This window comes from Cotesia typhae, unplaced genomic scaffold (genome assembly GCF_013202065.1).
Source record: "Cotesia typhae breed Kobodo isofemale line unplaced genomic scaffold, CoteBio_Ctyphae contig_22, whole genome shotgun sequence".
NCBI classification, from domain to species: domain Eukaryota; kingdom Metazoa; phylum Arthropoda; class Insecta; order Hymenoptera; family Braconidae; genus Cotesia; species Cotesia typhae.
In genome coordinates, this window is record NW_027423728.1 from 5023524 (window position 1) to 5046055 (window position 22532).

The 22532-nt window shown below is 31.8% G+C and overlaps 6 protein-coding genes and 1 long non-coding RNA gene across 13 annotated transcripts; 4 read left to right on the forward strand and 3 right to left on the reverse strand.

Annotated features, from left to right (window-relative positions):
- Positions 1 to 16: 16 nt before the first annotated feature.
- On the reverse strand, positions 17 to 1289 carry Pfdn4 (prefoldin subunit 4). The gene is made up of 4 exons (XM_074237657.1): positions 1130 to 1289; positions 933 to 1037; positions 321 to 446; positions 17 to 250 (listed from the first exon to the last, which is right to left on the reverse strand). The coding sequence occupies exons 1-4, from the start codon at positions 1166 to 1168 to the stop codon at positions 98 to 100; spliced, it is 423 nt and encodes a 140-aa protein (XP_074093758.1). The 5' UTR covers positions 1169 to 1289; the 3' UTR covers positions 17 to 97.
- An 84-nt stretch (positions 1290 to 1373) lies between these two features.
- Nhe1 (Na[+]/H[+] hydrogen exchanger 1) lies at positions 1374 to 5375 on the forward strand. The gene is made up of 4 exons (XM_074237642.1): positions 1374 to 1769; positions 2155 to 3732; positions 3949 to 4322; positions 4863 to 5375. Exons 1-4 carry the CDS (start codon positions 1509 to 1511, stop codon positions 4885 to 4887), a joined length of 2238 nt encoding a protein of 745 aa, XP_074093743.1. The 5' UTR covers positions 1374 to 1508; the 3' UTR covers positions 4888 to 5375.
- A 2362-nt stretch (positions 5376 to 7737) lies between these two features.
- Srpk (SR splicing factor protein kinase) lies at positions 7738 to 11183 on the reverse strand. Of its 3 annotated transcripts, none has more exons than XM_074237647.1 (7): positions 11118 to 11183; positions 10188 to 10477; positions 9896 to 10109; positions 9481 to 9796; positions 8590 to 9303; positions 8178 to 8421; positions 7738 to 8084 (listed from the first exon to the last, which is right to left on the reverse strand). In XM_074237647.1, exons 2-7 carry the CDS (start codon positions 10418 to 10420, stop codon positions 7796 to 7798), a joined length of 2010 nt encoding a protein of 669 aa, XP_074093748.1. In that variant the 5' UTR covers positions 10421 to 10477; positions 11118 to 11183; the 3' UTR covers positions 7738 to 7795. The 3 variants fall into 3 exon arrangements, with proteins under 3 accessions (XP_074093748.1, XP_074093747.1, XP_074093749.1); XM_074237646.1 differs by lacking the exon at positions 11118 to 11183 and adding an exon at positions 10683 to 11111; XM_074237648.1 differs by lacking the exon at positions 11118 to 11183 and having other exon boundaries at positions 8590 to 8814; positions 8908 to 9303; positions 10188 to 11111.
- A 281-nt stretch (positions 11184 to 11464) lies between these two features.
- On the forward strand, positions 11465 to 12558 carry Rpl38 (ribosomal protein L38). The gene is made up of 4 exons (XM_074237658.1): positions 11465 to 11563; positions 12003 to 12063; positions 12176 to 12298; positions 12397 to 12558. The coding sequence occupies exons 1-4, from the start codon at positions 11561 to 11563 to the stop codon at positions 12435 to 12437; spliced, it is 228 nt and encodes a 75-aa protein (XP_074093759.1). The 5' UTR covers positions 11465 to 11560; the 3' UTR covers positions 12438 to 12558.
- Positions 12559 to 12702: 144 nt separating this feature from the next.
- LOC141524007 (ecto-NOX disulfide-thiol exchanger 2) lies at positions 12703 to 20227 on the reverse strand. Of its 4 annotated transcripts, XM_074237641.1 has the most exons (8): positions 20060 to 20227; positions 18466 to 19889; positions 18043 to 18226; positions 17180 to 17286; positions 16191 to 16394; positions 15767 to 16091; positions 15567 to 15697; positions 12703 to 13100 (listed from the first exon to the last, which is right to left on the reverse strand). In XM_074237641.1, exons 1-8 carry the CDS (start codon positions 20106 to 20108, stop codon positions 12990 to 12992), a joined length of 2535 nt encoding a protein of 844 aa, XP_074093742.1. In that variant the 5' UTR covers positions 20109 to 20227; the 3' UTR covers positions 12703 to 12989. The 4 variants fall into 4 exon arrangements, with proteins under 4 accessions (XP_074093742.1, XP_074093739.1, XP_074093741.1 ...); XM_074237638.1 differs by having other exon boundaries at positions 15767 to 16394; XM_074237640.1 differs by having other exon boundaries at positions 12703 to 13494; positions 15767 to 16394.
- Positions 15670 to 16577, forward strand: LOC141524018 (uncharacterized). The gene is made up of 2 exons (XR_012478660.1): positions 15670 to 15808; positions 16455 to 16577. It is a non-coding gene; the product is annotated as an uncharacterized LOC141524018 (long non-coding RNA).
- Positions 20228 to 20286: 59 nt separating the features above from the next.
- Positions 20287 to 21945, forward strand: LOC141524015 (uncharacterized). 2 transcript variants are annotated; one of them, XM_074237656.1, is made up of 7 exons: positions 20287 to 20378; positions 20518 to 20644; positions 20720 to 20824; positions 20882 to 21091; positions 21186 to 21277; positions 21349 to 21482; positions 21546 to 21945. In XM_074237656.1, exons 4-7 carry the CDS (start codon positions 21089 to 21091, stop codon positions 21797 to 21799), a joined length of 483 nt encoding a protein of 160 aa, XP_074093757.1. In that variant the 5' UTR covers positions 20287 to 20378; positions 20518 to 20644; positions 20720 to 20824; positions 20882 to 21088; the 3' UTR covers positions 21800 to 21945. The 2 variants fall into 2 exon arrangements, with proteins under 2 accessions (XP_074093757.1, XP_074093755.1); XM_074237654.1 differs by lacking the exon at positions 20287 to 20378 and having other exon boundaries at positions 20405 to 20644.
- Positions 21946 to 22532: the final 587 nt, after the last annotated feature.

A 22532-nucleotide genomic window follows, 5' to 3' on the forward strand; every position in this document is an offset into this window, starting at 1 on the left:
TATATAAATAAATCGATTGTTAAGTTCAAGTAATGCATTTATTAATATTAAAAAAAATTTATTGAGAATAAAATTGATTGTAGCTTAATTGATTGATTTAGTCTTCTTCAGCTTCTAAATTGATGTGGCTACCAAATTTAGCGTACAATTGAGCTTTCAAATCGGTCATAACACTTTTAAGATCAGCGCACTTTGTTTCAAGTAATTTTATTTCTGCCAATTTTTTTTCTTTCGCTTCTTCTAAGCAAGCCTGTAAATAATTCGATATTACATTGATAAGTTCATGTATAATTAGACAGCTGAGAAAATAAAAAACGTACCTGAGTCTTTTCAACATCCTGGGATACAAATAAATCACCAATACGATAAGGAATTTTAGCATCATCATCCATTAATGCTAATTCATCTAATTCATCACTAGCGTCTTGCAAATTTTTTAAATCGTTCTATTAAAAAAAATCAACAATAAAAAAATCAAGTGTTTCCTTTTTTTTACAATACTGAAGTTAGCAGTCAGCTGTTAATTTTAGAAATTTTTTTAATAAATCAATTACAATAAAAAAATTCTAAAAATTTTCACTTGGAATTTTTATTAATTTTCACATGTGAAACTTTTCAATTTATTTTTTTTTTTATAATAATTTAATTGCTATAAATATCTAAAACAAATTTTTATATCTGTCAACTTCAGTGTCATTTTTTTTTTAGTAATAATTTATGAGGCTGAAATTAACAGACACGTGATCATTTTTTGATTTTTCTTGAAAAATAAACTAGGCATGGAAAATTATTTATAAAAATATCATTTATAATTTTTCAGAGCTTCTAAAGATAAAATTTTTAAATAAAATTTTCTTGCTATAATTTGTTTGTTAAAAAAATTCTAAAAGTTATCAGATGTCTCTCAACTTCAGTATCATAATAATATTTACCTGCTTCAGCTTCAATTCTTCTTTTAAATCATCCATTTGAGCATTTTGTTTAGCAAATTTATTTATTTTCTGCTGATCTTCATACGAAATATGAACATCCGAGTCCTGAAAAATAAAATTACAAATGTTAAAAACTATAAAAAAATTATTTGGTTATTAAACATGTTTCAACAATAAATTTATAAAAAAAAAATTACCGGTTGAAATGCTCCTTGTGAATTTTTACCACCAGCCATTTTTTATATTTATTTATTTATTTATTAATAAAAATTAATTAAAAATTTTTGTGAGTGACAAAATATTATTTTATGTATACTAATATATATTAATTACAAAATGTATATATTTGGTAATTGAGCGTGTGCATACGAATGAATAAAATCGCGTCGGTATTGTCATTTTTAAATCAATCTTCTTCTTTGTCTTCAAGATGGCGCAGCATTGAAATTATTAATAAAAAAATTCAGAATGATGACAGATGACATAAAATTACGTGTGTTGTGAAATCGTGATTAAAAAACAGTGATTGAAAAATAAATAAAATTGAAACAAACATTAAATACAAAAAATGTTTATATGGCTGACGTAAAAATGTCAAATTCACGTAATTCAACGACTTACAAATGGATTATACCACTAATATTACTATTAATAACTTCAGCAGCTGGAGATGACATAAAATCAGCAGAACGAAATGCTACATCTACAGCAGAACCACCCTCGACATCAGCAACTGACCTGGTGCCACTAAAAAAAATTCTCAGCAGCAATATCACCACAGCTGTCAACATAAATCCAGCTCCCAGTAGAAATGTCACAATCTCTCACGATGTCCAGGTACAATGACAATAAAGTTAGCTGTCACTTGACAATTTTTTAATTTTCTTTAACAAAAAAATTTGCACTAAAAAATTATTTAAAAAAAATTGCATTTTTAATTTATTAAAATTTCTACAAGTCCATTTTTTTAATAATTTTTTTTTGCTATAATTTATTTGTTAAAAAAAAATTAAAACAATTGTGAAGTGACAGCTAAATTATAATTGTTTTATTTTTTTTATTAAATAAATTTGCTTCGAAAAATTAATTCTGAAAAATAGCATTTTTAACTTTTTTAATTTTCTAGATGTCAATTTTTTGTTCTTATTTTTTTTTGCCATAATTTATTTGTTAAAAAAGTTTTAAAAATTAATTATTATCTTCTAAATTGATTCTCATCCAGGTACAAACAACTGTCAGTACTACAAAAGCGACAACTACCACCCGATCCGAGCAATCTGCTAAATCCGAGCAAACTTCGTCAATAAACGTGACGACTGTCTCACCAAATGCAGCAATCAACAACACTAATGAAACAACGACACCCAAGATAGACATAGTACCTGTTAATATAACAAACATAACATCGACAACTCCAGCGACCATAGAACCAGTGCTCCCGGCGAAAGAATCTGCTGAAGATGAACACAACAGCTCAATGTCTATATTTTTCGTCTTGTGTGTCCTAGCGCTGGGTATTCTTCTCATTCACTTAATGTTGCAGACCAACTTCCAGTACCTGCCCGAGTCAGTGGTGATAGTCTTCCTGGGAGCAGCCATTGGGATGTTCATAAACTTCATGTCCCACAAAGACATTGCCAATTGGAAAAAAGAAGAAGCTTTCTCACCAACTGCATTTTTCCTCGTTCTATTACCGCCGATTATTTTCGAGTCTGGCTACAACTTGCACAAAGGTAACTTTTTCCAAAACATCGGCAGCATCTTGGTGTTTGCAATATTTGGTACAGCAATCAGTGCATTTGTGATCGGTGCTGGAATTTACTTGCTCGGATTAGCACAAGTTGCGTACAAATTAAGTTTCGTCGAGAGTTTCGCTTTTGGATCCTTGATATCAGCGGTAGATCCAGTGGCAACTGTCGCTATTTTCCATGCGCTAGACGTGGATCCAGTTTTGAACATGTTGGTGTTTGGAGAATCTATTTTAAACGACGCCATTGCTATTGTCCTGACGACCTCAGTTTTGGAATCAAACAACGGATCCACTACAGGAGATGCCATTATTCTAGGACTAAACAGGTTCTGCCTGATGTTCTTCGCGTCTGCTGGAATCGGCGTGGTATTTGCGCTTATAAGCGCGCTACTATTGAAACACGTCGATCTACGTAAGAATCCATCACTGGAGTTTGGGATTATGTTGGTGTTCACCTACGCACCGTATGTTTTGGCAGAAGGGATTCAGCTGTCTGGTATAATGGCAATTTTGTTCAACGGCATCGTCATGTCGCACTACACTCATTTCAACCTGTCGACAGTCACGCAAATTACAATGCAGCAGACTATGAGGACACTGGCGTTTATTGCAGAAACTTGCGTTTTTGCTTACTTGGGATTGGCGTTATTCAGCTTTCGACACCGAGTCGAGCCAGCCTTGGTCACCTGGTCGCTCATTTTGTGCTTGATTGGACGCGCGGCAAATATATTTCCGCTGGCATTGCTGGTTAATCGGTTCCGAGAGCACCAAATTACCAAGAAGATGATGTTCATTATGTGGTTCAGTGGACTACGTGGAGCTATTTCTTACGCACTGTCTCTTCATCTTAATTTCAGCGACGAAACACGACATGTTATCATCACAACGACTCTTATTATCGTTTTGTTTACCACGCTATTTTTTGGAGGGTCCACTATGCCGCTTTTGAAGTTTCTCAGAGCTGAGAAGAAACCAAGTACAGGAATTATTGGTGGTGGAAGAAGAAAGAAACGCGATAAGGAAATTTCATTGAGTAAAACTAGAGAATGGGTAATTATTTTTTTCAAATTAATAATCATAATTTTTTTTTTTATCACCAATCGAATGGGAGACATGTTCTTCACCTAAAAATGAAGCATTTTTCTAATTATGCGTTCTTTTTGCTTTAAGAATTAAAAAATTTTATTATTTAAAATTACAATTAAAAATATTTTTTTCAAAATTACAAAATATGCGTGATTATATTAATTTACTTTTTTATTTTAGGGACAAACAATTGACTCGGAGCATTTGTCAGAGCTGACGGAAGAGGAAATGGATGTATCTTTCAGACAATCTAGAATTGGTGGATTTGCTCGCTGGGACTTGAAATTCTTCATTCCCTTTTTCACTCGTCGATTCACGCAGCAGGAACTAAAGGACTGTAAATCGCAAATGACGGACCTAACGAACCAGTGGTATCAAGCGATAAGGATAAGTCCTGTCGAATCGGACGAGGACGACGAGACAACAGCTTCCACGGCACAGTTACACAATTTGGGATCGGTTAATAAATCCGAGGGGAATGCACACGCAAATACCAGGAGCGAGAGCCATTGTGTCACTGCCGGAGGAAAAAAAGGACGTCCAAATCGCCACGGGTCTATATTGAGTATTTAAATAGATATATGAAGGGGTGTGCCAAGTGTTTCAAAGTTATTGTTGTGATGCTTACTGTATGTAAACGCCATACATTTTACGATTATTGTTATTATATATCATTCAAATAACAGTACAGGGTTTTTATTGAAACATCAGCTACTAAATTTTAAATACAAACTCTGCTTCAGTGTGTAACTAAAAAGAATTGCAGTCAACTAGTCAGACTGGCAACATTCCGAATTAATAAATTACTAGAACTTGGAAAGTTAATATAAAATAATTAATTTTATAAATTTTAAAATTTTAGAATTTTGATAATTCGAAATTTCGTCAATTTGACTGGTTGACCGCAACCCACTAAAAATTAAAAATTAAATTTGCTTTTGAATTTAAAATGCTTCGGATTTTACTTTCAGTGTGAATTTTTTTTTGCTTCAAAGGACAAGTCCGTGGCTATTTTTTTATTTATTTATTTATTAATAAATAATTTAATTTTCAGTATTGATAATTTATAAATTAACTTAGAGTATAATTTTCAGATGTTACGAGGATTTATCAGAATAATTGACAAGATGATAAATAAACGAAAAATGAATCCGAAAATTTAATTTTTTTAAATTCTATAAAATATTTTTGCTAATTATTATTGTAAATATAAATGAATTTAATTTAAAGTTTTAAATTGTACGGCAGGTCATCTTCACATAAATATTTATCTTTCTGCACGCACGTCCATAATTGTGATCAATTTTAGTTATATTATTTATAAATAATCTTTAGTATTAAAATTCCATCACACTTGAAATGTAAATTTTATTTAATGCACAATTAAGTTATTTTTTAAAATGTGTAGATAGAGTTGACTGAACGGCCTCAGGTTTTAATTATAAACAATTTTTATTTATATTTTATTAGATGTTATCTTTATTGACGTACAAAAAAAATATTAAATAAATAATTTTAATTATTCACATTTAAAATAATCTAAACAAATTGTATATCGACAATAAAGAAATTTATATTAAATAAAGTGTACTTACTTAACTTAAAAACTAACGAGTCATTACTCAAGATTAATTATAACAACATACTAATAATCTTTTGTTTCAATGATCATTTATTTCGTTAATAATTTAATCTTCGGGATTGCTGGTTGCACGGAAGAATTCTACGTAATAAAGGATCTATTTATTGTAATAATTGTTGTTTGTTTTTTTTAATTATTATTATTATTGTTTGTTTTTTTTTTTAAATGGATTAATAATTAAATGTCCATATTATTTAATTGGGCACATGTGGGGAATAGGCAGCATCTACAAAACGGATCAACCTTTATCGTAACCACTCACATCATTTATTCCACTATATAATTACTATTAATTAATAATTTATCAATTTATATTTAATAATTTTTTATTTGATTAATATCCTCCTAACTGGAGCAATTATTTAAAATGATAACTATTCAAGTATTGACATAAAAAAAATTTTTCAAATCAGTACAATCAAAACATAAATAAAAAATTATTCAATTGTAAATAAATTGCTCCAGATGTATTTTTTATTTCTTTTTAACGGCAAGTATTAATTGCTGATTCTAATTACGTGATCAGGGAAATCTATTCACAACATAAATTTATTATTCTTTGCTTTTAAATCTTAGTTAATTAATTAATTATTAATAATAATTTTTTTTATACATAGATGAATGTTATTCTGCTGTTCTTCACTGCACTCAACACTGTCATTAAACGCAAATTTTTCCAAGTATTTTTATTCATAACGAATTTTTCAAATTATTTCTTGTTTTTATTGTACATCAGTCAAAGAAGCAGCATTTGATGCAATTAGCATCACGAATAATTGTTTTTGTTAATTATAATATTAAATCAAATTTGAATAATTTTATCGTTAATTATAAATAATACAGCACTGAGATTTATAAAACCTGATAGTGAAAATCTTAATTTTAAATACGTTTAAAAAAATTTAATAATAAATTAAATATTTCAAAAAAAATTAGTGGACGAATTCAGAGCAATAATTCGCCTCCTCGTTAAGTCAATCGGATCTATTTACAAAAGATATTGCTTTTATTTATTTATTTTATACGAATTAATAAAAAACGGCACTTGTGATTAATATAAAGACATTTACGATTAAAAATAAAATATCAAATTTAATTATAAAAAATTATTTTTAAAAATTATTTTTAAAAATTTACGCCAGTTTAGAAAAATTTTGACTCCGATTGACTCAACATTTATTATTATTATTGTTATTAGTACTAATATTATTAATTATTGTTGTTTTTTATTTCCACCTGATTAATACAAGACGCGATAAAATTACACTACTTATATGATACTGTACAGCAATGATTCAGTGATGATATATTTATAATTTATATATAATCAAATAAATATTAATAATTAACTAATAATAATAATTTTTAAATAATAAACAAGAAGACAGTAATTGACAAGTCTTGATTTATTCGGCAAGACTATGAATTTATCGAAGACATAAAAAGTAACGAAAATTGTCAATAAAAAAAAAACAAAAAAAAATTTAAAGGTACAATTTAAAAATTATTATTATTAATTAATAATTATTATTAATTACTATTACATTACAAATCTCGTTCAAAGTAAATCACATTTAGTTTAGTGCGTTTATGATTCTCAATAACTTATTTTAATTAAAGTCATTGTTACTAAAAAATTATTATTCATAAGATCAAAAGTATGAATTTAAATTTAATACATAATTATTATAATTATAATAAATTTTTCTGCTGAGAATTTTTAATCAATTTCTTTTCGTTTACTCTATAAACAGTGGGAGAAATTTTAATTGCGAGTATCACAGACCGGAATGTCAAGGCTTACCTCGCGGATAATTTAAAAGCTCGATACTATTTATCATTATTATTACAATTATTAATATTAATTAATATATTTATTTATTTATTAATAAATGATTCATATCGCTATTGGTATTATAATACAGTTTCATTGGTGTACTTATAATTCTCAGCAGGTTAAATTGTAAACGTGATAAACTACAAAAGAATTTATTTTTGTGTATGTTTTTTTTGTACATCATTAATCTCATATTAATAATGATTATTATTATTATTATTATTATTATTATTATTATTATTGAGAATCATTATAGCGCACAGTTTAAAACTGTAATGCATTGGTGTTTCAGGAGGAACAAGACATTTAAATATTCAATGTATTGAGAAAAACAAATCCATTACGACTGAGATTTTCCTTTGTAGACTAAAAATTTTTTTTAAAAGCTTAAAAAACTTTTTGGCTGTCGCAGCAGCTTGAGAGCTTGTATCATGGGGGAAAAAAAAAAAAAGAAAAAAAAACTTAAATTATCTTCAACTTTTACGCAACGTTTACGTTTAATTTTATGATTATTTATTTTCCTTGCAAGTTCAATTGTTGTTTTTATTTCATTTTATCTGCAGCCACGGGTGCTTGAGGCATTCAGCGGCAGTATTACGATTATCCGGATCAAAGTCGAGCATAGGAATCAGAAAATCTGCAAATTCACGTGCTTCGCTGGGTGACCAGTCGTACTTTTCAGTCAATACCTCGTACAATCCCCATGGCTTAAGACCAGTTATGTGTTTCAATTCCCCTTTTTTATTAAAAAATGCTTTTGAATATTTTCCAGACAGTGCAATACGACGGGGTATTTCACCAAGTAATTCAATAATATGCGCCAAATGATCTTCGTCCCTATAAGAATAAATAATAATTATTTAAAATAATTCAACATATTTTAAAAACTGATAAATTTAAAGAATATATTAAAATTAAAAATAAAAATACCTTGAATAATCAGCACCACTGTGAGGTTCAAACAAATAATCACCAGTAGCTAATTCAAATGCCATACAAGCAGTAGACCAAATGTCTGCAGAAGTACTGTACCCAGCACCCAATAAAACTTCCAGGGACCTGTACTGCCTTGTTTGAATGTCTTCTGTGAATTTTTTATGAACCCAACACGCGTTACCAAGATCAGCAATCTTAACTTCTACCTCACAGTCAACAAGAGCCGGATCTAATGGAGCTACGGACATACGTTTGGGATGTTTATTATCCGCGGAATTGACAGTGCGTGTTGAATTATCACGACTGTTGTTCGAACCACCACCATTACCACCATTACCATTACCACCACCACCACCACCACCATCACCACCACTACTACTACCATTGTTACCCCCAGTACTAGTACCAGTATTGACATCAGCAGCCGCATCAGTTGTTGTTGTTATTGTTGTTGCTGCTGTAATCAACGAAGAAAAACCATCGCCACAGCTTTTGTCACTAGGAGGAATCTGAGCGCCGCCAGCAGTCGCCTCTTGATTAATTAATCCTAATGATGACTTATTATCTGACGATGATGCTGATGATGACAATGTATTATCCATATTATCTGAGCTTCCACCAGTCGCTAAATCTGTAACAATACCATTAACACCACGATGAGGTGAGGTGATTACCGGGTCAGATATATCCGGTGACTCTTTACTCTCAGTATTATCATCAATACTTTCGGTATTTTGATCTTGGTCTGTTGTTGGGCTGTTTGTTTCGCTAATACCTCCTCCACTGTTATTATCACCCTGTCCACCAGCACTCCCACCGTTCTGTGTGTTATTAATGTTCTTTGATCTTTTTTCAAGCTCTTCAATTTGCTCCATCTGTTTTTTCAACAACTCATTTTGACGTTTAGCCTTTTTCTTCAATCGTTTTTTTTTATTTTTTGACATTTTTGAATTAACAGTCGGCTCTTGAAATTTTTTCGGAGCTGTTGATATCAACGATACTGGCAATTTTAGACCCAGAGAATGTAATTCCGTTGCTACCACTGCCAATTTTCTTATATAAGTTTCATCAACACATATCAATACATTCTCTGGTTTAATATCAGTGTGGATAATTTTACCTGTAATATATTACACAATTTATTTATATTTTAAGTATAATGAAAAACAAATGTTATAATTAAAAACAATTAATAAAATTATCAAACTTTATAAAATTTGTGTTGCAACGATTTTTAGGGAAAAAATAAAATTTTTAATTATTATTTTATTATTTAAATAAAAATGACAATACTCACATTTATTGTGTAAATAATCAAGACCCTCAAGAACCTGCCTGATGATACGTTTAACATTATTACGCGGTATCCCACGGTAATTTGATTTAATAATTAACTTAAGAAGATTGTGTCCCAGTACTTCAAACACCATACAGACATGTAACCCATTAATACCACTGATTTTAAAATCCGTAAGCAGTTGTACTGTTTTGTTACGTTTGGGATCATTAGGATCCGTATCGCGAACATCTTTCAATAATTTTATTTCGTCTAATGCTGTTTCGGTAAAGTGAGACGCAGACTTGACAACTTTCAACGCGACAAATCTCTTATCCTATAAAATAAAATTAAAAAAAAAAATGTCATCAATATTAATCATAAAAAATTAAAATAATATTAATAATGTCAATTAACAAATTAAATATTGTCTCACTTGTAAATCCCAACAAAGCCAAACTGTTGAAAAATGTCCCCAGCCAAGTTTCCTCGTAACATGATAACGATTTAAAAAAAGATCGCCTATTTTAACTGGATGATAACCACCGTGACAATAATCGCTACTATCTTCTTGTTCTTCCTCTTCGCTGCTATAAACGTCATCGTCATCTTCGATTGTTTCGTTGCTTGAGCTGTGACTTGGTTCTAACCTATATCGATTGATTAATGAATAAAAATAGTAAAAAAAATAATGATAATAAAAATGTAATTATATTTATGATAGTTACCTATTCCCATTATCAGCAGTAAAAGGTCTCGGGCCATTGCCATCCTGATCAGATTGACGGGCTGCCGTTGCTGATGATGTTTTTGAGCAATGTGCTCCCGATAAATTATCAGTATTGTCTTGCTGTGAATTACTACCAGTAGACTTAGCACCCTTGCGCTTAGTTGGCTTGTAACGTTTTTTTTTAGCCTGGATCGCCAGGACCCGTCTATTAACAGACGCCTTGGTGCTCATACTTATTATCCCAGTTTATTTGACAAGTTCGCCTTGTAGGTGGTTAAAAATTTTTCGCTGGAATAAAACAATAATCTTTTGATATTACTGAGAATAGAAAAATTTATATCATCACCAGAGTTCCAATGGCAACCACGACAACTTGCGCAATCGTTCACCACACTTATCACAATACAAAAACACCAACAACTGTTTATCGTGTTATTTCTTAAGCGCATCTATGTCTCCAGCCACAACAATTATAAATAATTATAAAACGTACTGGTGCGTAAAGTTGTCGTCATTAAAATCACAGCGTATTTAATATTTATAATTTATAATATAAAATGAAATGAAATAAAATAAAAATTAATATATATCTGAATGATCCTGGCTCGATCGACGATACCCCTCTCGTACTCGTACTCGTATTCGTCTACCGTGTACTTGCAAAATAGTTATTATCATTCAATGTTATATCATTATAATATTTGTTACAGTTATTATAATAATCGGTGTATTAAAATGTAGTTTAGTATGTACGCAATGTCTAGTCTCAGCTCAGTCCGTTTTATAAGTGCCGCTAGCTCTTTACTCGCTCGCAAAACCAGACTCAGAGACAGAGATTCTTTGGTCGTTGATCGTCGTCGTTCGGCGATTGTTTGAGTATGGCCGACTTACAATACACTTCATACCCTTAAAACATGTAGCTACTGACCCGTCAGCCACCAGCAACCCACCAAACTGTCCTCCGTTATCCACTCCTACTCGCAGTTCTCGCGGTTTCTAGACTACTTTTTTTAATTTTTTTCACGTCAACCTAGGTAGTAAGCTTCCGGTAACTTCTCTGTTTATTCCACTCTCATTGGCTGACTAATAATTTGTTTTTGATAATCCCGCTAGATGACAGCTCAATTTCAAGTAAATAACAAAATGGAGTCTCTCTTTCTCTTTCTTTTTTCTTATAGTCTAGGTGAGTGCCCACGCGACATTTTTATTATAAATTATTAATTTATTTAATTCTTCGAAAATTAAAACTATTCAACAAGCTCATTATAAAAATCAAATTTTTTATTTTTGCGCTTAATAAAATCACTAATTAAATTTTAATTATTTTATTTTATTTTTACAGATTACCTGGACATAACCTAAAACTTCAACATGGTAATTATTTATGAAAATTATTTTTCAATATTTAAATATTTATAAACTTCGAAAAATAGCACATTTATTTATTTTTTTTTTATAAATAATTATTAGGTACTTTTAATGTCTTCAATTTAAGTAAATTAGAAAAAAAATTGATGAAAAACAAAAACAAAAAAAAAACCACATGTATTGTGAAAAATTTTACTTGTTTTACTAACTTTGTATAAATTTAAACTTACATCTAATGAATAATTTTTATATTTAAATATTATGAAAAAAATTAAATTTAGAAAATCAATTTTATTAGAATTTATTTGATACAAACCCAAGATAAATATGCTTGCTGGTGCTGCCGAATAATTTTTATAGTCGTATCGCAAAATAAAACGCAAATTATTAATTTATTTATTTATAGATTGCTGACCATTGAAAATTGATTATTTAATTTTTTCAGCCTCGAGAAATCAATGAAATCAAGGACTTCCTCCTTAAAGCCAGAAGAAAGGACGCCAAGTGTAATTATATATATATATATATATATATATATATATATATATATTATATTTTTATTTAAAAACTTTTTATTGGTAATTAATGTGATTGCTTATCAAATTTTAATTTTTACAGCTGTTAAAATAAAGAAGAATGCTGAAAATGTCAAATTCAAGGTGCGTTGTTCAAGATTTTTGTACACGTTAGTTATCACCGACAAAGAAAAGGCAGAGAAGTTGAAGCAATCTCTTCCTCCAGGTAATTTATACTGCCATTTTAGCGCCTAATTAATTCTAATCCGTAATATTTAATTAAATCAGTTATTTTATTAAATATGGAACTTTGTATGATTGCAGGTCTTCAGGTCAAAGAAGTAACCAAGAGTAAACGCACTTAAATTAGTGTCTGAAAGAAAATAAAAAAAGAAAATTTACGGATCCTTGATCATTCATAAGAAATGTTTACTTACCTTATAATCTTCTTATTTAATTTTTAAATAAAAAGACAATGAATCTGTACTCAGTGTTTAAATTCAATTAATTTATTATTAACCAATTAAAATGAATTATTTTTTTTGGAACCCTAATAAATTGATATGTTAAAAATAAAGTAATTAATATACAATACAATAGTATGAAGAATTTATAAAAGCCAAAAAATCACTCATCAAAATTCAATGTTACTTAAAAATCTAATATGGCAAGTTGCAATTCATCTAATCAGCATCATTAGCATTAAAAAATTTTCCTACAATCACAATTTTAGTTATTAGTTTGTCTTTAATTTTATAATTACTTATGACTTTGAATTTAACTTATTAAGGGGTTATATCCACTTGTGATTTTCAAAAAATCGATTTTTTTTTCATTTTTTGAATGTACATATATTCAAGAATATTCTCTGAAAATTTCAAGTCGATCCGACAATTAGTTTCGGAGATATAAGCGTATTAGTAAGAACGTCTCCGAACGTTAGAAAGTAGGCGGAGCACGAGCCGGAGTAGCAGCTGTTTCTGGAAGCTTCTACCCTTTTGTTCTCGACTTATATTGTGTTTGGGACCCTAATATAATAATACAAAAGATCTAGTTTATACCTGAAACCTATGTTGAGGAATTTTAGGTTAAAAATATGTGAACTCATCAGTTAGAAGTGATCTTTCACGTGGACAAGTTGTGTTTGTGCTCAGTTTATGTATTTCTCAGTGTGTATAGTTTAATAAAGGGGTTATATCCACTTGCGAGGCAGAAAAAACGCGTTTTTTTGTGAATTTTTTCCAAAGAGGCATTTTATTTTATACATTAATGGAAAAAATGTACTTAAACAGAATTTAATGTACTTTAACAATCAGCGGTTTATTTAAAAAAATATTGGATCCCCTAGCTCCTGTAGATGATCTGCGGAGATCTCCAAAAAAAGTGCTTGGCGGTGAACAAGATATCTCTGGTCCAAATTATCTGAAAATCAAAAACCAAAAATATTTAGTTTTATAATAAATAAGTACAGGTAATGATGGAAGGTCTAGTAAAAATTTTGATTTTTGACAAAATGGCGGCCGTTCAAAAAAAAAAATTCAGTTTTTCATGAAAATTTTTCACTTCAAAGTTGCTTAAAAAATCGAAATTATTGTCCAAAACCTTATTCCTTCGATCACTACCTGAAAAATATATCTGAGTAAGTCGTTTGAAAATTTCAAACCGATCGGTTTAGCGGTTTCGGAGAAATTTTGTTCACCGACTCTGAAAACACGGTTTTGAGATAAACGCGTTTAAAGTTTCGGGAACGATTTACACTAAATTAAAAATTTTTTTTTCAACTTATATCGTGTCATCTATTCCAGCACCATAAGAGGAACCCTCTGCTTCGTCGTTTGCCTCCAAAATGTTTAGTTGTTGTTGTCTACGAGCCATTCTCCCCTCGCGCGTCGATCCTGGCACTCTTGCATCCGAAATTGAGATGCGCTCTGCGTCCTCTTTACTCACGTAGGAATGAGCATTGGGTCCAAGTGATAGTCCCATAGCACTTATATAATAAAGAAGAGATGTTTTACCTTCATTAAAGACCCCGGCTACAATGTTTGCAGCTATTTCTACAATTTTAGAGCCAGCTGGAATAATTTTTGGAGTTATTTTCCATATCAGCTGATTATAACTTTCATTATTGTTCTGGGTAAAACCACCAACGCATCGTTCCAAAAATTTTTTGTTACTTAGATCTTCGTAAATTGGAAAAATAACTGTTGCAACATCAGGTGGTAAAGCCTCATAATCATGTTTATAGCTGGGCAAAGTTCCCAAGGCTCGCGCTTTTTGCCACGAACACCACGAGTTTTCTCCTGTAGGACAATTATCATGCTGGTTTCTCTGCTAATTTTACGAGGCATTTTTGACTTTTTGGTTTGACTTTTTGCGTTGGTGGTTTTACCCAGAACAATAATGAAAGTTATAATCAGCTGATATGGAAAATAACTCCAAAAATTATTCCAGCTGGCTCTAAAATTGTAGAAATAGCTGCAAACATTGTAGCCGGGGTCTTTAATGAAGGTAAAACATCTCTTCTTTATTATATAAGTGCTATGGGACTATCACTTGGACCCAATGCTCATTCCTACGTGAGTAAAGAGGACGCAGAGCGCATCTCAATTTCGGATGCAAGAGTGCCAGGATCGACGCGCGAGGGGAGAATGGCTCGTAGACAACAACAACTAAACATTTTGGAGGCAAACGACGAAGCAGAGGGTTCCTCTTATGGTGCTGGAATAGATGACACGATATAAGTTGAAAAAAAAAATTTTTAATTTAGTGTAAATCGTTCCCGAAACTTTAAACGCGTTTATCTCAAAACCGTGTTTTCAGAGTCGGTGAACAAAATTTCTCTGAAACCGCTAAACCGATCGGTTTGAAATTTTCAAACGACTTACTCAGATATATTTTTCAGGTAATGATTGAAGGAATAAGGTTTTGGACAATAATTTCGATTTTTTAAGGAACTTTGAAGTGAAAAATTTTCATGAAAAACTGAATTTTTTTTTTTGAACGGCCGCCATTTTGTCAAAAATCAAAATTTTTACTAGACCTTCGATCATTACCTGTACTTATTTATTACAAAACTAAATATTTTTGGTTTTTGATTTTCAGATAATTTGGACCAGAGATATCTTGTTCACCGCCAAGCACTTTTTTTTTGGAGGTCTCTCCGCAGATCATCTACAGGAGCTAGGGGATCCAATATTTTTTTAAATAAACCGCTGATTGTTAAAGTACATTAAATTCTGTTTAAGTACATTTTTTCCATTAATGTATAAAATAAAATGCCTCTTTGGAAAAAATTCACAAAAAAACGCGTTTTTTCTGCCTCGCAAGTGGATATAACCCCTTAAATCCATTAGATTATCACCGATATTATTAATTCTGTCAACATCGATTTGTCGTCAATGAATCGCTGATCTCGAAGGCTGAACATTGAAACCAGAAAATTGCCAACGACGCTCCATGTTAGCACCTATTCCCGACAGTTCTTGCTTAAATACCTGAGGAAATCGTTGCATCAGAGCTTCGACTTCACTGGGCCTGATTTCTGGCTCTATTTTTTGTAAATAAGACCAAACGTAGTCAACGCTGGCCCCAAATGGATGAATATGAAGAAACGTCGCCATTAGTCCTGAATTAAAACAAAATTATTTTAGTTCTAGTTTAATTGCCAAAAATTAGCCATAAATTGCAGATTTACCAATTAATTTAGCGTCTTTTTGAGTTATTTGAACACAGCCAGGTATAGTAGCAATAAGAGGTCTAGGAGTTCGCGGCTCCTCGCTGACAACAACCGAGTCATCATCTTTATCTAAAGTTATCACTTCATTTTCAGTCGAACAACTATTATCGCCTATTGAATTTAATTTAACAGTTAAATCTTTTATTTTTTGGTCATCTTGCACCTGTTGCTTCTGAGATTGAAGCAATTGCTCCTGCATACCCTTCAATGTTTGTTGCAACATTTTTATTTGTTTATCTTTGGCATCAACTTCTATTTTGGTCTCTGATTTTAATAAATCAACCTGCAACGCGATGAAACAATAAAAACAATAGTCCCACGACAAAATATTAATGTAAAAAAAATTTAATCGTAACAGTTTTTTACGAATAAAAATCAATACTTCATTTTTGTAAGCCTCAAGCTGACATCTCAGACTCTTAGACTCTTCTTTCAGAATCGCTTGAACTCTTTCATCTTCTTCAGCTTCGCTTCCCTGTATCCTTGCTTTTTTTCTTTGGGGCTCATCCTCCGAGTCAGACACTTCCATTTCCCCTTCGCCGACTCCTGTCACAATGGCTTCTTTCAGCTGAACGGCTTTGATCTCCTGTTTATATAAATGTAACAATAAAATATTTTTTTCTCAATCATAAAAAATATCAAACAGTATTCAGAATGAAATTTATTGTGAATAAGGAAAAAATGAAATAAATGATGACATAAAAATATTAATGTGCATGCATGTCATACTCTGAGTGTATTTCTTAGTGCTAATCGCGAATTATCAATAGTAAGTTAAATATTTTTCTACGTGACCCGTCACATTTTATTATTAATTAAATTAACAAATAATAATAATAATAATAATAATAATAATTTATAACTAAAAGTCAAGCATTTACATTTAGAATAAATGTTAAGTATAAGTATAAATACAGAAGAGTAATCAGTAATCAGCAACATTTAACCGGAACTTGAAGAATTTGAAGAATCAGCTGGAGTTTTTATTTACTGCTGTAGTCCGTGTTCTGTAGCCATAGCAATTAAATAAGCCATTGATAAATTAAATTAAAAAAAAAAAAAAAAAGAAACAAAAAACAAAAATGATTTTTTTTATACCTAATTCCTCTTGATAAGTCGCGGGTGTAGTATAGGTGTATAAATATTATAATTATTTATTAACTGATGGATTAATCGATTGATGAGTAAATCCTGGGGCCTTTTTAACTTACCTTTTATCCATTAAAAAATTTACTTAAATTACTTACATCATTGGATGGATCTGTGTCTTGGGGATAAAAGGGAAGGCGCTACCCTTCCGATTTTATTTACTGAGATATTTTTAAAAAACGGTCCGCTTTAAAAACATCGGAAGGTGCGATTAATACATACCGATGACTGTTTCTTCCACATCTTAATATTCTTGCGTTGGGCCTTGGTGAAGTGATCCCATACTTTCTTATGACTTGCTGCGGTGAACACACGTTCTATCTGACTGACTGTTGTCGATCGACGCGGATGTTGCATGTCGCATAAAAAAAAAAAAACACAAAAAATCCTCTGTTGTACCCAGCGTTAAATTCAGCTCACAATTTTTTAAAAATAATTCTTCTCCAACTTTCTCTCTCTTTTCTTTGTGTATTATTTATAATTCCTAAGTACCTGTACTGTGTGCCTTTACAACTACAATAAATTTATTTTCCATTGATGATAATCGCAGCGAAAATCCTAGATTTATTTATAAATTATTCAGCTATTTATAAGAAATTTTTAAAGTTAAGTAGTTTTATTTGTACAAAAATTATCTTGACAAAAAAAAATATATAAATTACTATACCCAATACCTTCCAATCCTCAGCATCCGCAACATGCAATTATTTAGTGACTAGATATACATTAATACATCAATACCCCTCTAGAATATTAAAAAAAAAGAGAGAGATAGAGAGATAAGTACAAAAGTACAATTGATGTGTCCACGAATAACAATAAATAGCAGACACGTCAATGAAGGAGAGACACTTGACGAGGAGCAATGCGTAATTATATTTAATATCAATACTTAAATAAAATAAAATATAAAGAGCCGATTTTTATATTATTATAATTACGGCAAAAACTTACCCGTGGAGAATAAAACGCGGTAACATTTGTACGTAATTAGTACACTTTACTATGCTATGAGTATTGTAGTTAGCGGTGAAACAGCAAGATAGACAGAGATACATTTAAATAAGTTATCAATAAATACGTACATTGTATAAGTAATCCTTGCATTCTTCCTTTCATCAGTTTTTTAGCTCGTTGTAACTCTTCTTCGTATGAGGCTTTTTCGGATAACAGCCTTCTCACGTGTGAATTTGTTGACTGGATCATTGAATAAAAAGTAGTTGAATTTCTTTTCGTACAGTCTCCACGTTCCAGCCATGTCACCACGGTCTAAATAAATTAATTTCACAATTATTTGTTCATCAATTTAATAAGTTATTTGTTTATATTGTAAATGCTGAGATCTACTTTGAGTAGCATGGCATTATTTAGCTATAATAATTATCGCGTTTTTTTAAGTAATTTTTAAACTTGTTTGACTATGTATCTTTGTGTGTGATCAATAAAAATTATTTAAAAAAAAAAAAAAAAAATATTGACAGTAATAAATTAATTAACAATCAATTTACTTGAACAGCTTTCATAAAAGTATCATTCTGCTTAATCTTCTCACAAATATTAGAAGCTTCATAGTCAGTATAATGAACAACCGGTGGTGAACTAGAAGGTTGCCGTTGTCTTTCCTTTTCGACTCTCTCGCGATGTCTTTGCTTCCTCTGCAGCTGCCTTTGCTTGCACTCCCACTCGTACTGATCATCCCGCGCATAAATATGAGCAAAATCAACATATAGCCTTCCTGTATTAGCCGAATCAACATTAGAGCCAATTATAATCCTATAGCCTGATAGATAGATAGCCCCATCGACGCTATTTTCATTGGCGAACCTGACGTGACAGAAGTTTTTCTTGGACAACCTCAGAGTAGTAATTTCCCCGCACCGCTCGAATATCTCCTGGATAATCCCATAAGTGATATTCTCCGGCAGACCTCCCACGAAAATGGTACGGCAGCCTGGAGGTTTTTCCTTGGTAGTTCGCTCCGGAGTGTTTGGGTTTGGCGGAAAGAGTGTGCAGCTCTTGCAGTGGATTATTTCTTTTGTAACCGGATTGTTGGAGGGATTACCAGAGCTGTTGGAGGGATTACCAGAGCTGTCGGAAGGATTACCAGAGCTGTTGGAGGGATTACCAGAGCTGTTGGAGGGATTCTGATAACTAGAAGCTAGCGTAGAAGCTTGTAAACTAGCAGCAGCCGCAGCAGCAGCGACATTCATCATCTGCTGAGCAGTGTCGTTCATGATTTGCTCGGTCCCCAACATCTGAGCACTGAACATCGCGCCCTCGTGTGGATGAGGCATCAGCCCGAAACCCATAGGACCGTAGCCGTGATGATGGTGCGTGTGACTCATATGTGGGCCCAAATTCATTTCACTTAGCATTGCACTCATTGGGGGTCCTATGGGAGCCATTCCCATCATCTGATAGCCGACTCCCATGCTCCATACATCTGGACTAGTAGCTACAGTTTCCATCTGGGTGGGGATGCTGGAACTGGTTGTCGCCGGGGTATTGGTCGATTGTACTTGATTGTTTCCCGCGGAACTAGATCTTTCTTCGATTCTTCTTTCATCTCTCCTGTCCTTGTCGTTCCTCTCGTCACGCCTGTCTCTTTCTCTGTCACGATCCTGACGATCGTTCCTGTCATTTCTGGACCTCCTGTCGTCGCGAGTGTCTCTATTGTCTCTGTCACTTTCACTTCCGTTAATTCCACGTCTGTTGGCGTCGTTCTTGTTGGCCTCAGCTCTCCTGTCAGCGGATTCCTCGGGGCTCTCGCGGATAGGAGATGGCTGGTTCTTCTCGGTGGCAAACTCCAGAGGAGAGTCATTCATACTTGGCAAAGGCGGCAATGGTGGCGGCAAAGGCGGAAATCCTTGGCTCGCCAATTCCATGAATCCTTGAGGTCCTGCTGTAAGTCCCAGACCCATCGGACCCATTCCTAGAACGTTTAACCACATTATTGAGGGAAGATTGTGATGAACTTTTTAAATAGATATTCTACGAGGGTTTCTACTTGAGTTCAAACTTAGAATAGCTATTGTATCATTGTATCACGAAATAGAATATAAATAGATTTAGAAGGCCAGATCCCGGTCACAGACAACTCACCCATTGGAGAAATAGCTGCTGATGGTATCCCAGGAAAATTGTACGCCATTTTTATTCTTAAATATATTAACTATTTGTTGTTTGGATTAATATATTTCCTTTCATTGATTTAAGGTGCAATTTCATGCTGACGCTCGACGCTGGCTTAGATCGTCAAATGAGGTCACGTGGTATAATTTCGACTGGAACGCCATCTGAAATTTCGACTGGAACGCCATCTAAACATTGTTTAGCTTTTTAAATCGGGTATTGTAGCAAACAATTTTAACTGACATTATCAGCTGTTACTAGTGTTTTGAATAGTGCAATGGACTACGAGGTAAATATTCAGTAGTATTTAATCAGTAACTTTAACGATATAAAATATATGCATCGATAAGGATAATTCGCCCATTTAAATTAAGAACTTAATTAAGCAATCATTGAATGAATTATCGTGATTAATTTTTTATTTTTAGGAAATACAAATTGTTTATACGTGCAGTCTCTGTGAGACCATTTGTCCGTAAGTCCAAGGACATTCTTGTTTCAATGGCTACAAAAAAGTTTATGTGGATGACAATTATTATTTTTATCTACTTTTAGGTAATTTATTTGTAATTAACATATAATAAACAAATATTTAATAAATATGAGTAATTGTATTCATGTATTTTATAGATGATGGAAAGACAATAGTTCGTCGGTCTGCTCTTCCAGACGGTAGCGAGAACGTCGTTAACGATTCTACCTTAGTTAACAACGAGAACACAAATCCAAGTTCTCGTGAGTAATATGACAATTATCAATTAGCTTAATAATTAATTAAATTTATCTTTATAGCGGAAAAGCGAGGGCATACATTGAAACGAAAGAAAGGCCAATCAAAACAACCATTACCAAAGCAAAGAAAATTGGATGAAGATGAAATAGAAATGCTCATAATGGAAGTGGAGCAAAGAATTCCACTATGGAATTTCAATATTCCAATTGAAGAGCGCAGTAGGGAGACTGTGGCTGCTTTGTGGGAAGAAGTGTCGGAGGCATTGAATGGTAAAATATTTTTAAAATACTAAATGATATCTACTTAACATAAATTTTTGAGAACAATTAACAAAATGAATATATTTAACTTAATTATCCATAGGGATTAAGTGGTTCTGCTAGAATCGACACTAAGCATCAATGGAGATTTTATAAATGTTGTGAATTTCTACGCGATTCGTGTCTGTTGAAATAGTAAGTAAAAGGTCTTTTGAATAACATAAAAATAAATTAACTCCAACTATATTTATGTTGAATAATGTTAGTACAAGCAGTAATGTGGCTCAACAAACTGATGGCCAAGATTCAGATGATAATGAACCACAAAACAACCTTGAATCTATTGAAGAGAATGATCCTATGGATGACAGTATGATTGAAGCTAGCAGCCAAATTTCAGGTATACAAAATAAATAAAATAACTATCTTAACTGTACTAAAACTAACTTTAATGAATGGATAGGTTCTACACGCAATAAATCAAATCGTAATCGGGCCAAAAACTCTCAGGAAAGTAACTCAATGCAAGCTCTAAATCGAATCGCCGACATTATGTCTAAAGAAACTCAGTCTTTAGTATTACCTGAAAAGCCAACCATGGATGCCATTGACAATTTCTTAACTGGAGCTGGGCATGAAATACGTAAATTGCCAGAATCTAAACAATTTGATACCTGCGTAGAGGTACTCAACCTCATCCATCGCATAAGACATTAATATTCAGCTGATAATGTAAATTAGAATACTTAATTAAGAAAATTATTTTTTATATGTGCCAATAATACTCATAAGTACAATTTTAATTAAGAAAAGTTTATTTTTATATATGCCAATAATAATTAATAAAATATTAATTTAACATATTTATTGTATTGTTTTCAAAAGCTACAACATTTACAATTTTTCAGTTATTGCAAAGGATGTTTATTTACATTAATTAATTGTATATTGATATGAAATCATTATGTATAAATTGATTATAAAACATAAATTGATTATATGTTTATATAAAAATTGAAATTCTGGTAATTAACTTTAGGATTTTTATAATATTTATATACAATTGTATTATAGGCAACGCGCTTTCAAACTCCGTCGTACTGCCAGTGAACAGCTCCTTCTGCGTTAAAATAATCAAAAAATTCGTCCCTTATTTTTGTTGCAACACGGCTGCTGTAGTTATTACCGTAAGCTTTATTATTTTTTAAAACTGAATTTTCTTCTCTCCAAAGTCCAGGTTTGAATCCATCGGCTCCATAATTATCAACCATATTAGGTGGAATGTAAGTATTGTTTTCATCATTGATCCTGAGCCAATTATGAAGAACTACAAGTTATTGAACAGTTTTGATTGTATTTTCAACAGTAGATTCAGTTGGTTTGTTTAAAATTCTCCACTGACAAACTAATATACCAAACGAATTTTCAATAGTTCTTCTAGCACGACTAA

What these genes read in the sequence shown, in the direction of transcription:
- Pfdn4 (XM_074237657.1), bottom strand. Translation starts at nt 1,168, where the DNA reads ATGGCTGGTGGTAAAAATTCACAAGGAGCATTTCAACCG. An exon ending in AAGAATTGAAGCTGAAGCAG is followed by an intron (nt 447 to 932) that starts GTAAATATTATT and finishes TTTTTTTAATAG; the next exon opens with AACGATTTAAAAAATTTGCA. An exon ending in AGGATGTTGAAAAGACTCAG is followed by an intron (nt 251 to 320) that starts GTACGTTTTTTA and finishes AATTATTTACAG; the next exon opens with GCTTGCTTAGAAGAAGCGAA.
- LOC141524015 (XM_074237656.1), top strand. An exon ending in GATTCGTGTCTGTTGAAATA is followed by an intron (nt 21,278 to 21,348) that starts GTAAGTAAAAGG and finishes GAATAATGTTAG; the next exon opens with TACAAGCAGTAATGTGGCTC. An exon ending in AGCTAGCAGCCAAATTTCAG is followed by an intron (nt 21,483 to 21,545) that starts GTATACAAAATA and finishes ATGAATGGATAG; the next exon opens with GTTCTACACGCAATAAATCA.
- Nhe1 (XM_074237642.1), top strand. Translation starts at nt 1,509, where the DNA reads ATGGCTGACGTAAAAATGTCAAATTCACGTAATTCAACGACTTACAAA. An exon ending in TGAGTAAAACTAGAGAATGG is followed by an intron (nt 3,733 to 3,948) that starts GTAATTATTTTT and finishes TTTTTATTTTAG; the next exon opens with GGACAAACAATTGACTCGGA. An exon ending in GGACGTCCAAATCGCCACGG is followed by an intron (nt 4,323 to 4,862) that starts GTCTATATTGAG and finishes TATAATTTTCAG; the next exon opens with ATGTTACGAGGATTTATCAG.
- Rpl38 (XM_074237658.1), top strand. An exon ending in CAGAAGAAAGGACGCCAAGT is followed by an intron (nt 12,064 to 12,175) that starts GTAATTATATAT and finishes TAATTTTTACAG; the next exon opens with CTGTTAAAATAAAGAAGAAT. An exon ending in GAAGCAATCTCTTCCTCCAG is followed by an intron (nt 12,299 to 12,396) that starts GTAATTTATACT and finishes GTATGATTGCAG; the next exon opens with GTCTTCAGGTCAAAGAAGTA.
- Srpk (XM_074237647.1), bottom strand. Translation starts at nt 10,420, where the DNA reads ATGAGCACCAAGGCGTCTGTTAATAGACGGGTCCTGGCGATCCAGGCT. An exon ending in ACTGCTGATAATGGGAATAG is followed by an intron (nt 10,110 to 10,187) that starts GTAACTATCATA and finishes CAATCGATATAG; the next exon opens with GTTAGAACCAAGTCACAGCT. An exon ending in GGCTTTGTTGGGATTTACAA is followed by an intron (nt 9,797 to 9,895) that starts GTGAGACAATAT and finishes TTTATTTTATAG; the next exon opens with GATAAGAGATTTGTCGCGTT.
- LOC141524007 (XM_074237638.1), bottom strand. Translation starts at nt 20,108, where the DNA reads ATGGCGTACAATTTTCCTGGGATACCATCAGCAGCTATTTCTCCAATG. An exon ending in GCAAGGATTACTTATACAAT is followed by an intron (nt 17,287 to 18,042) that starts GTACGTATTTAT and finishes GATCGACAACAG; the next exon opens with TCAGTCAGATAGAACGTGTG. An exon ending in TGTGGAAGAAACAGTCATCG is followed by an intron (nt 16,395 to 17,179) that starts GTATGTATTAAT and finishes TTATATAAACAG; the next exon opens with GAGATCAAAGCCGTTCAGCT.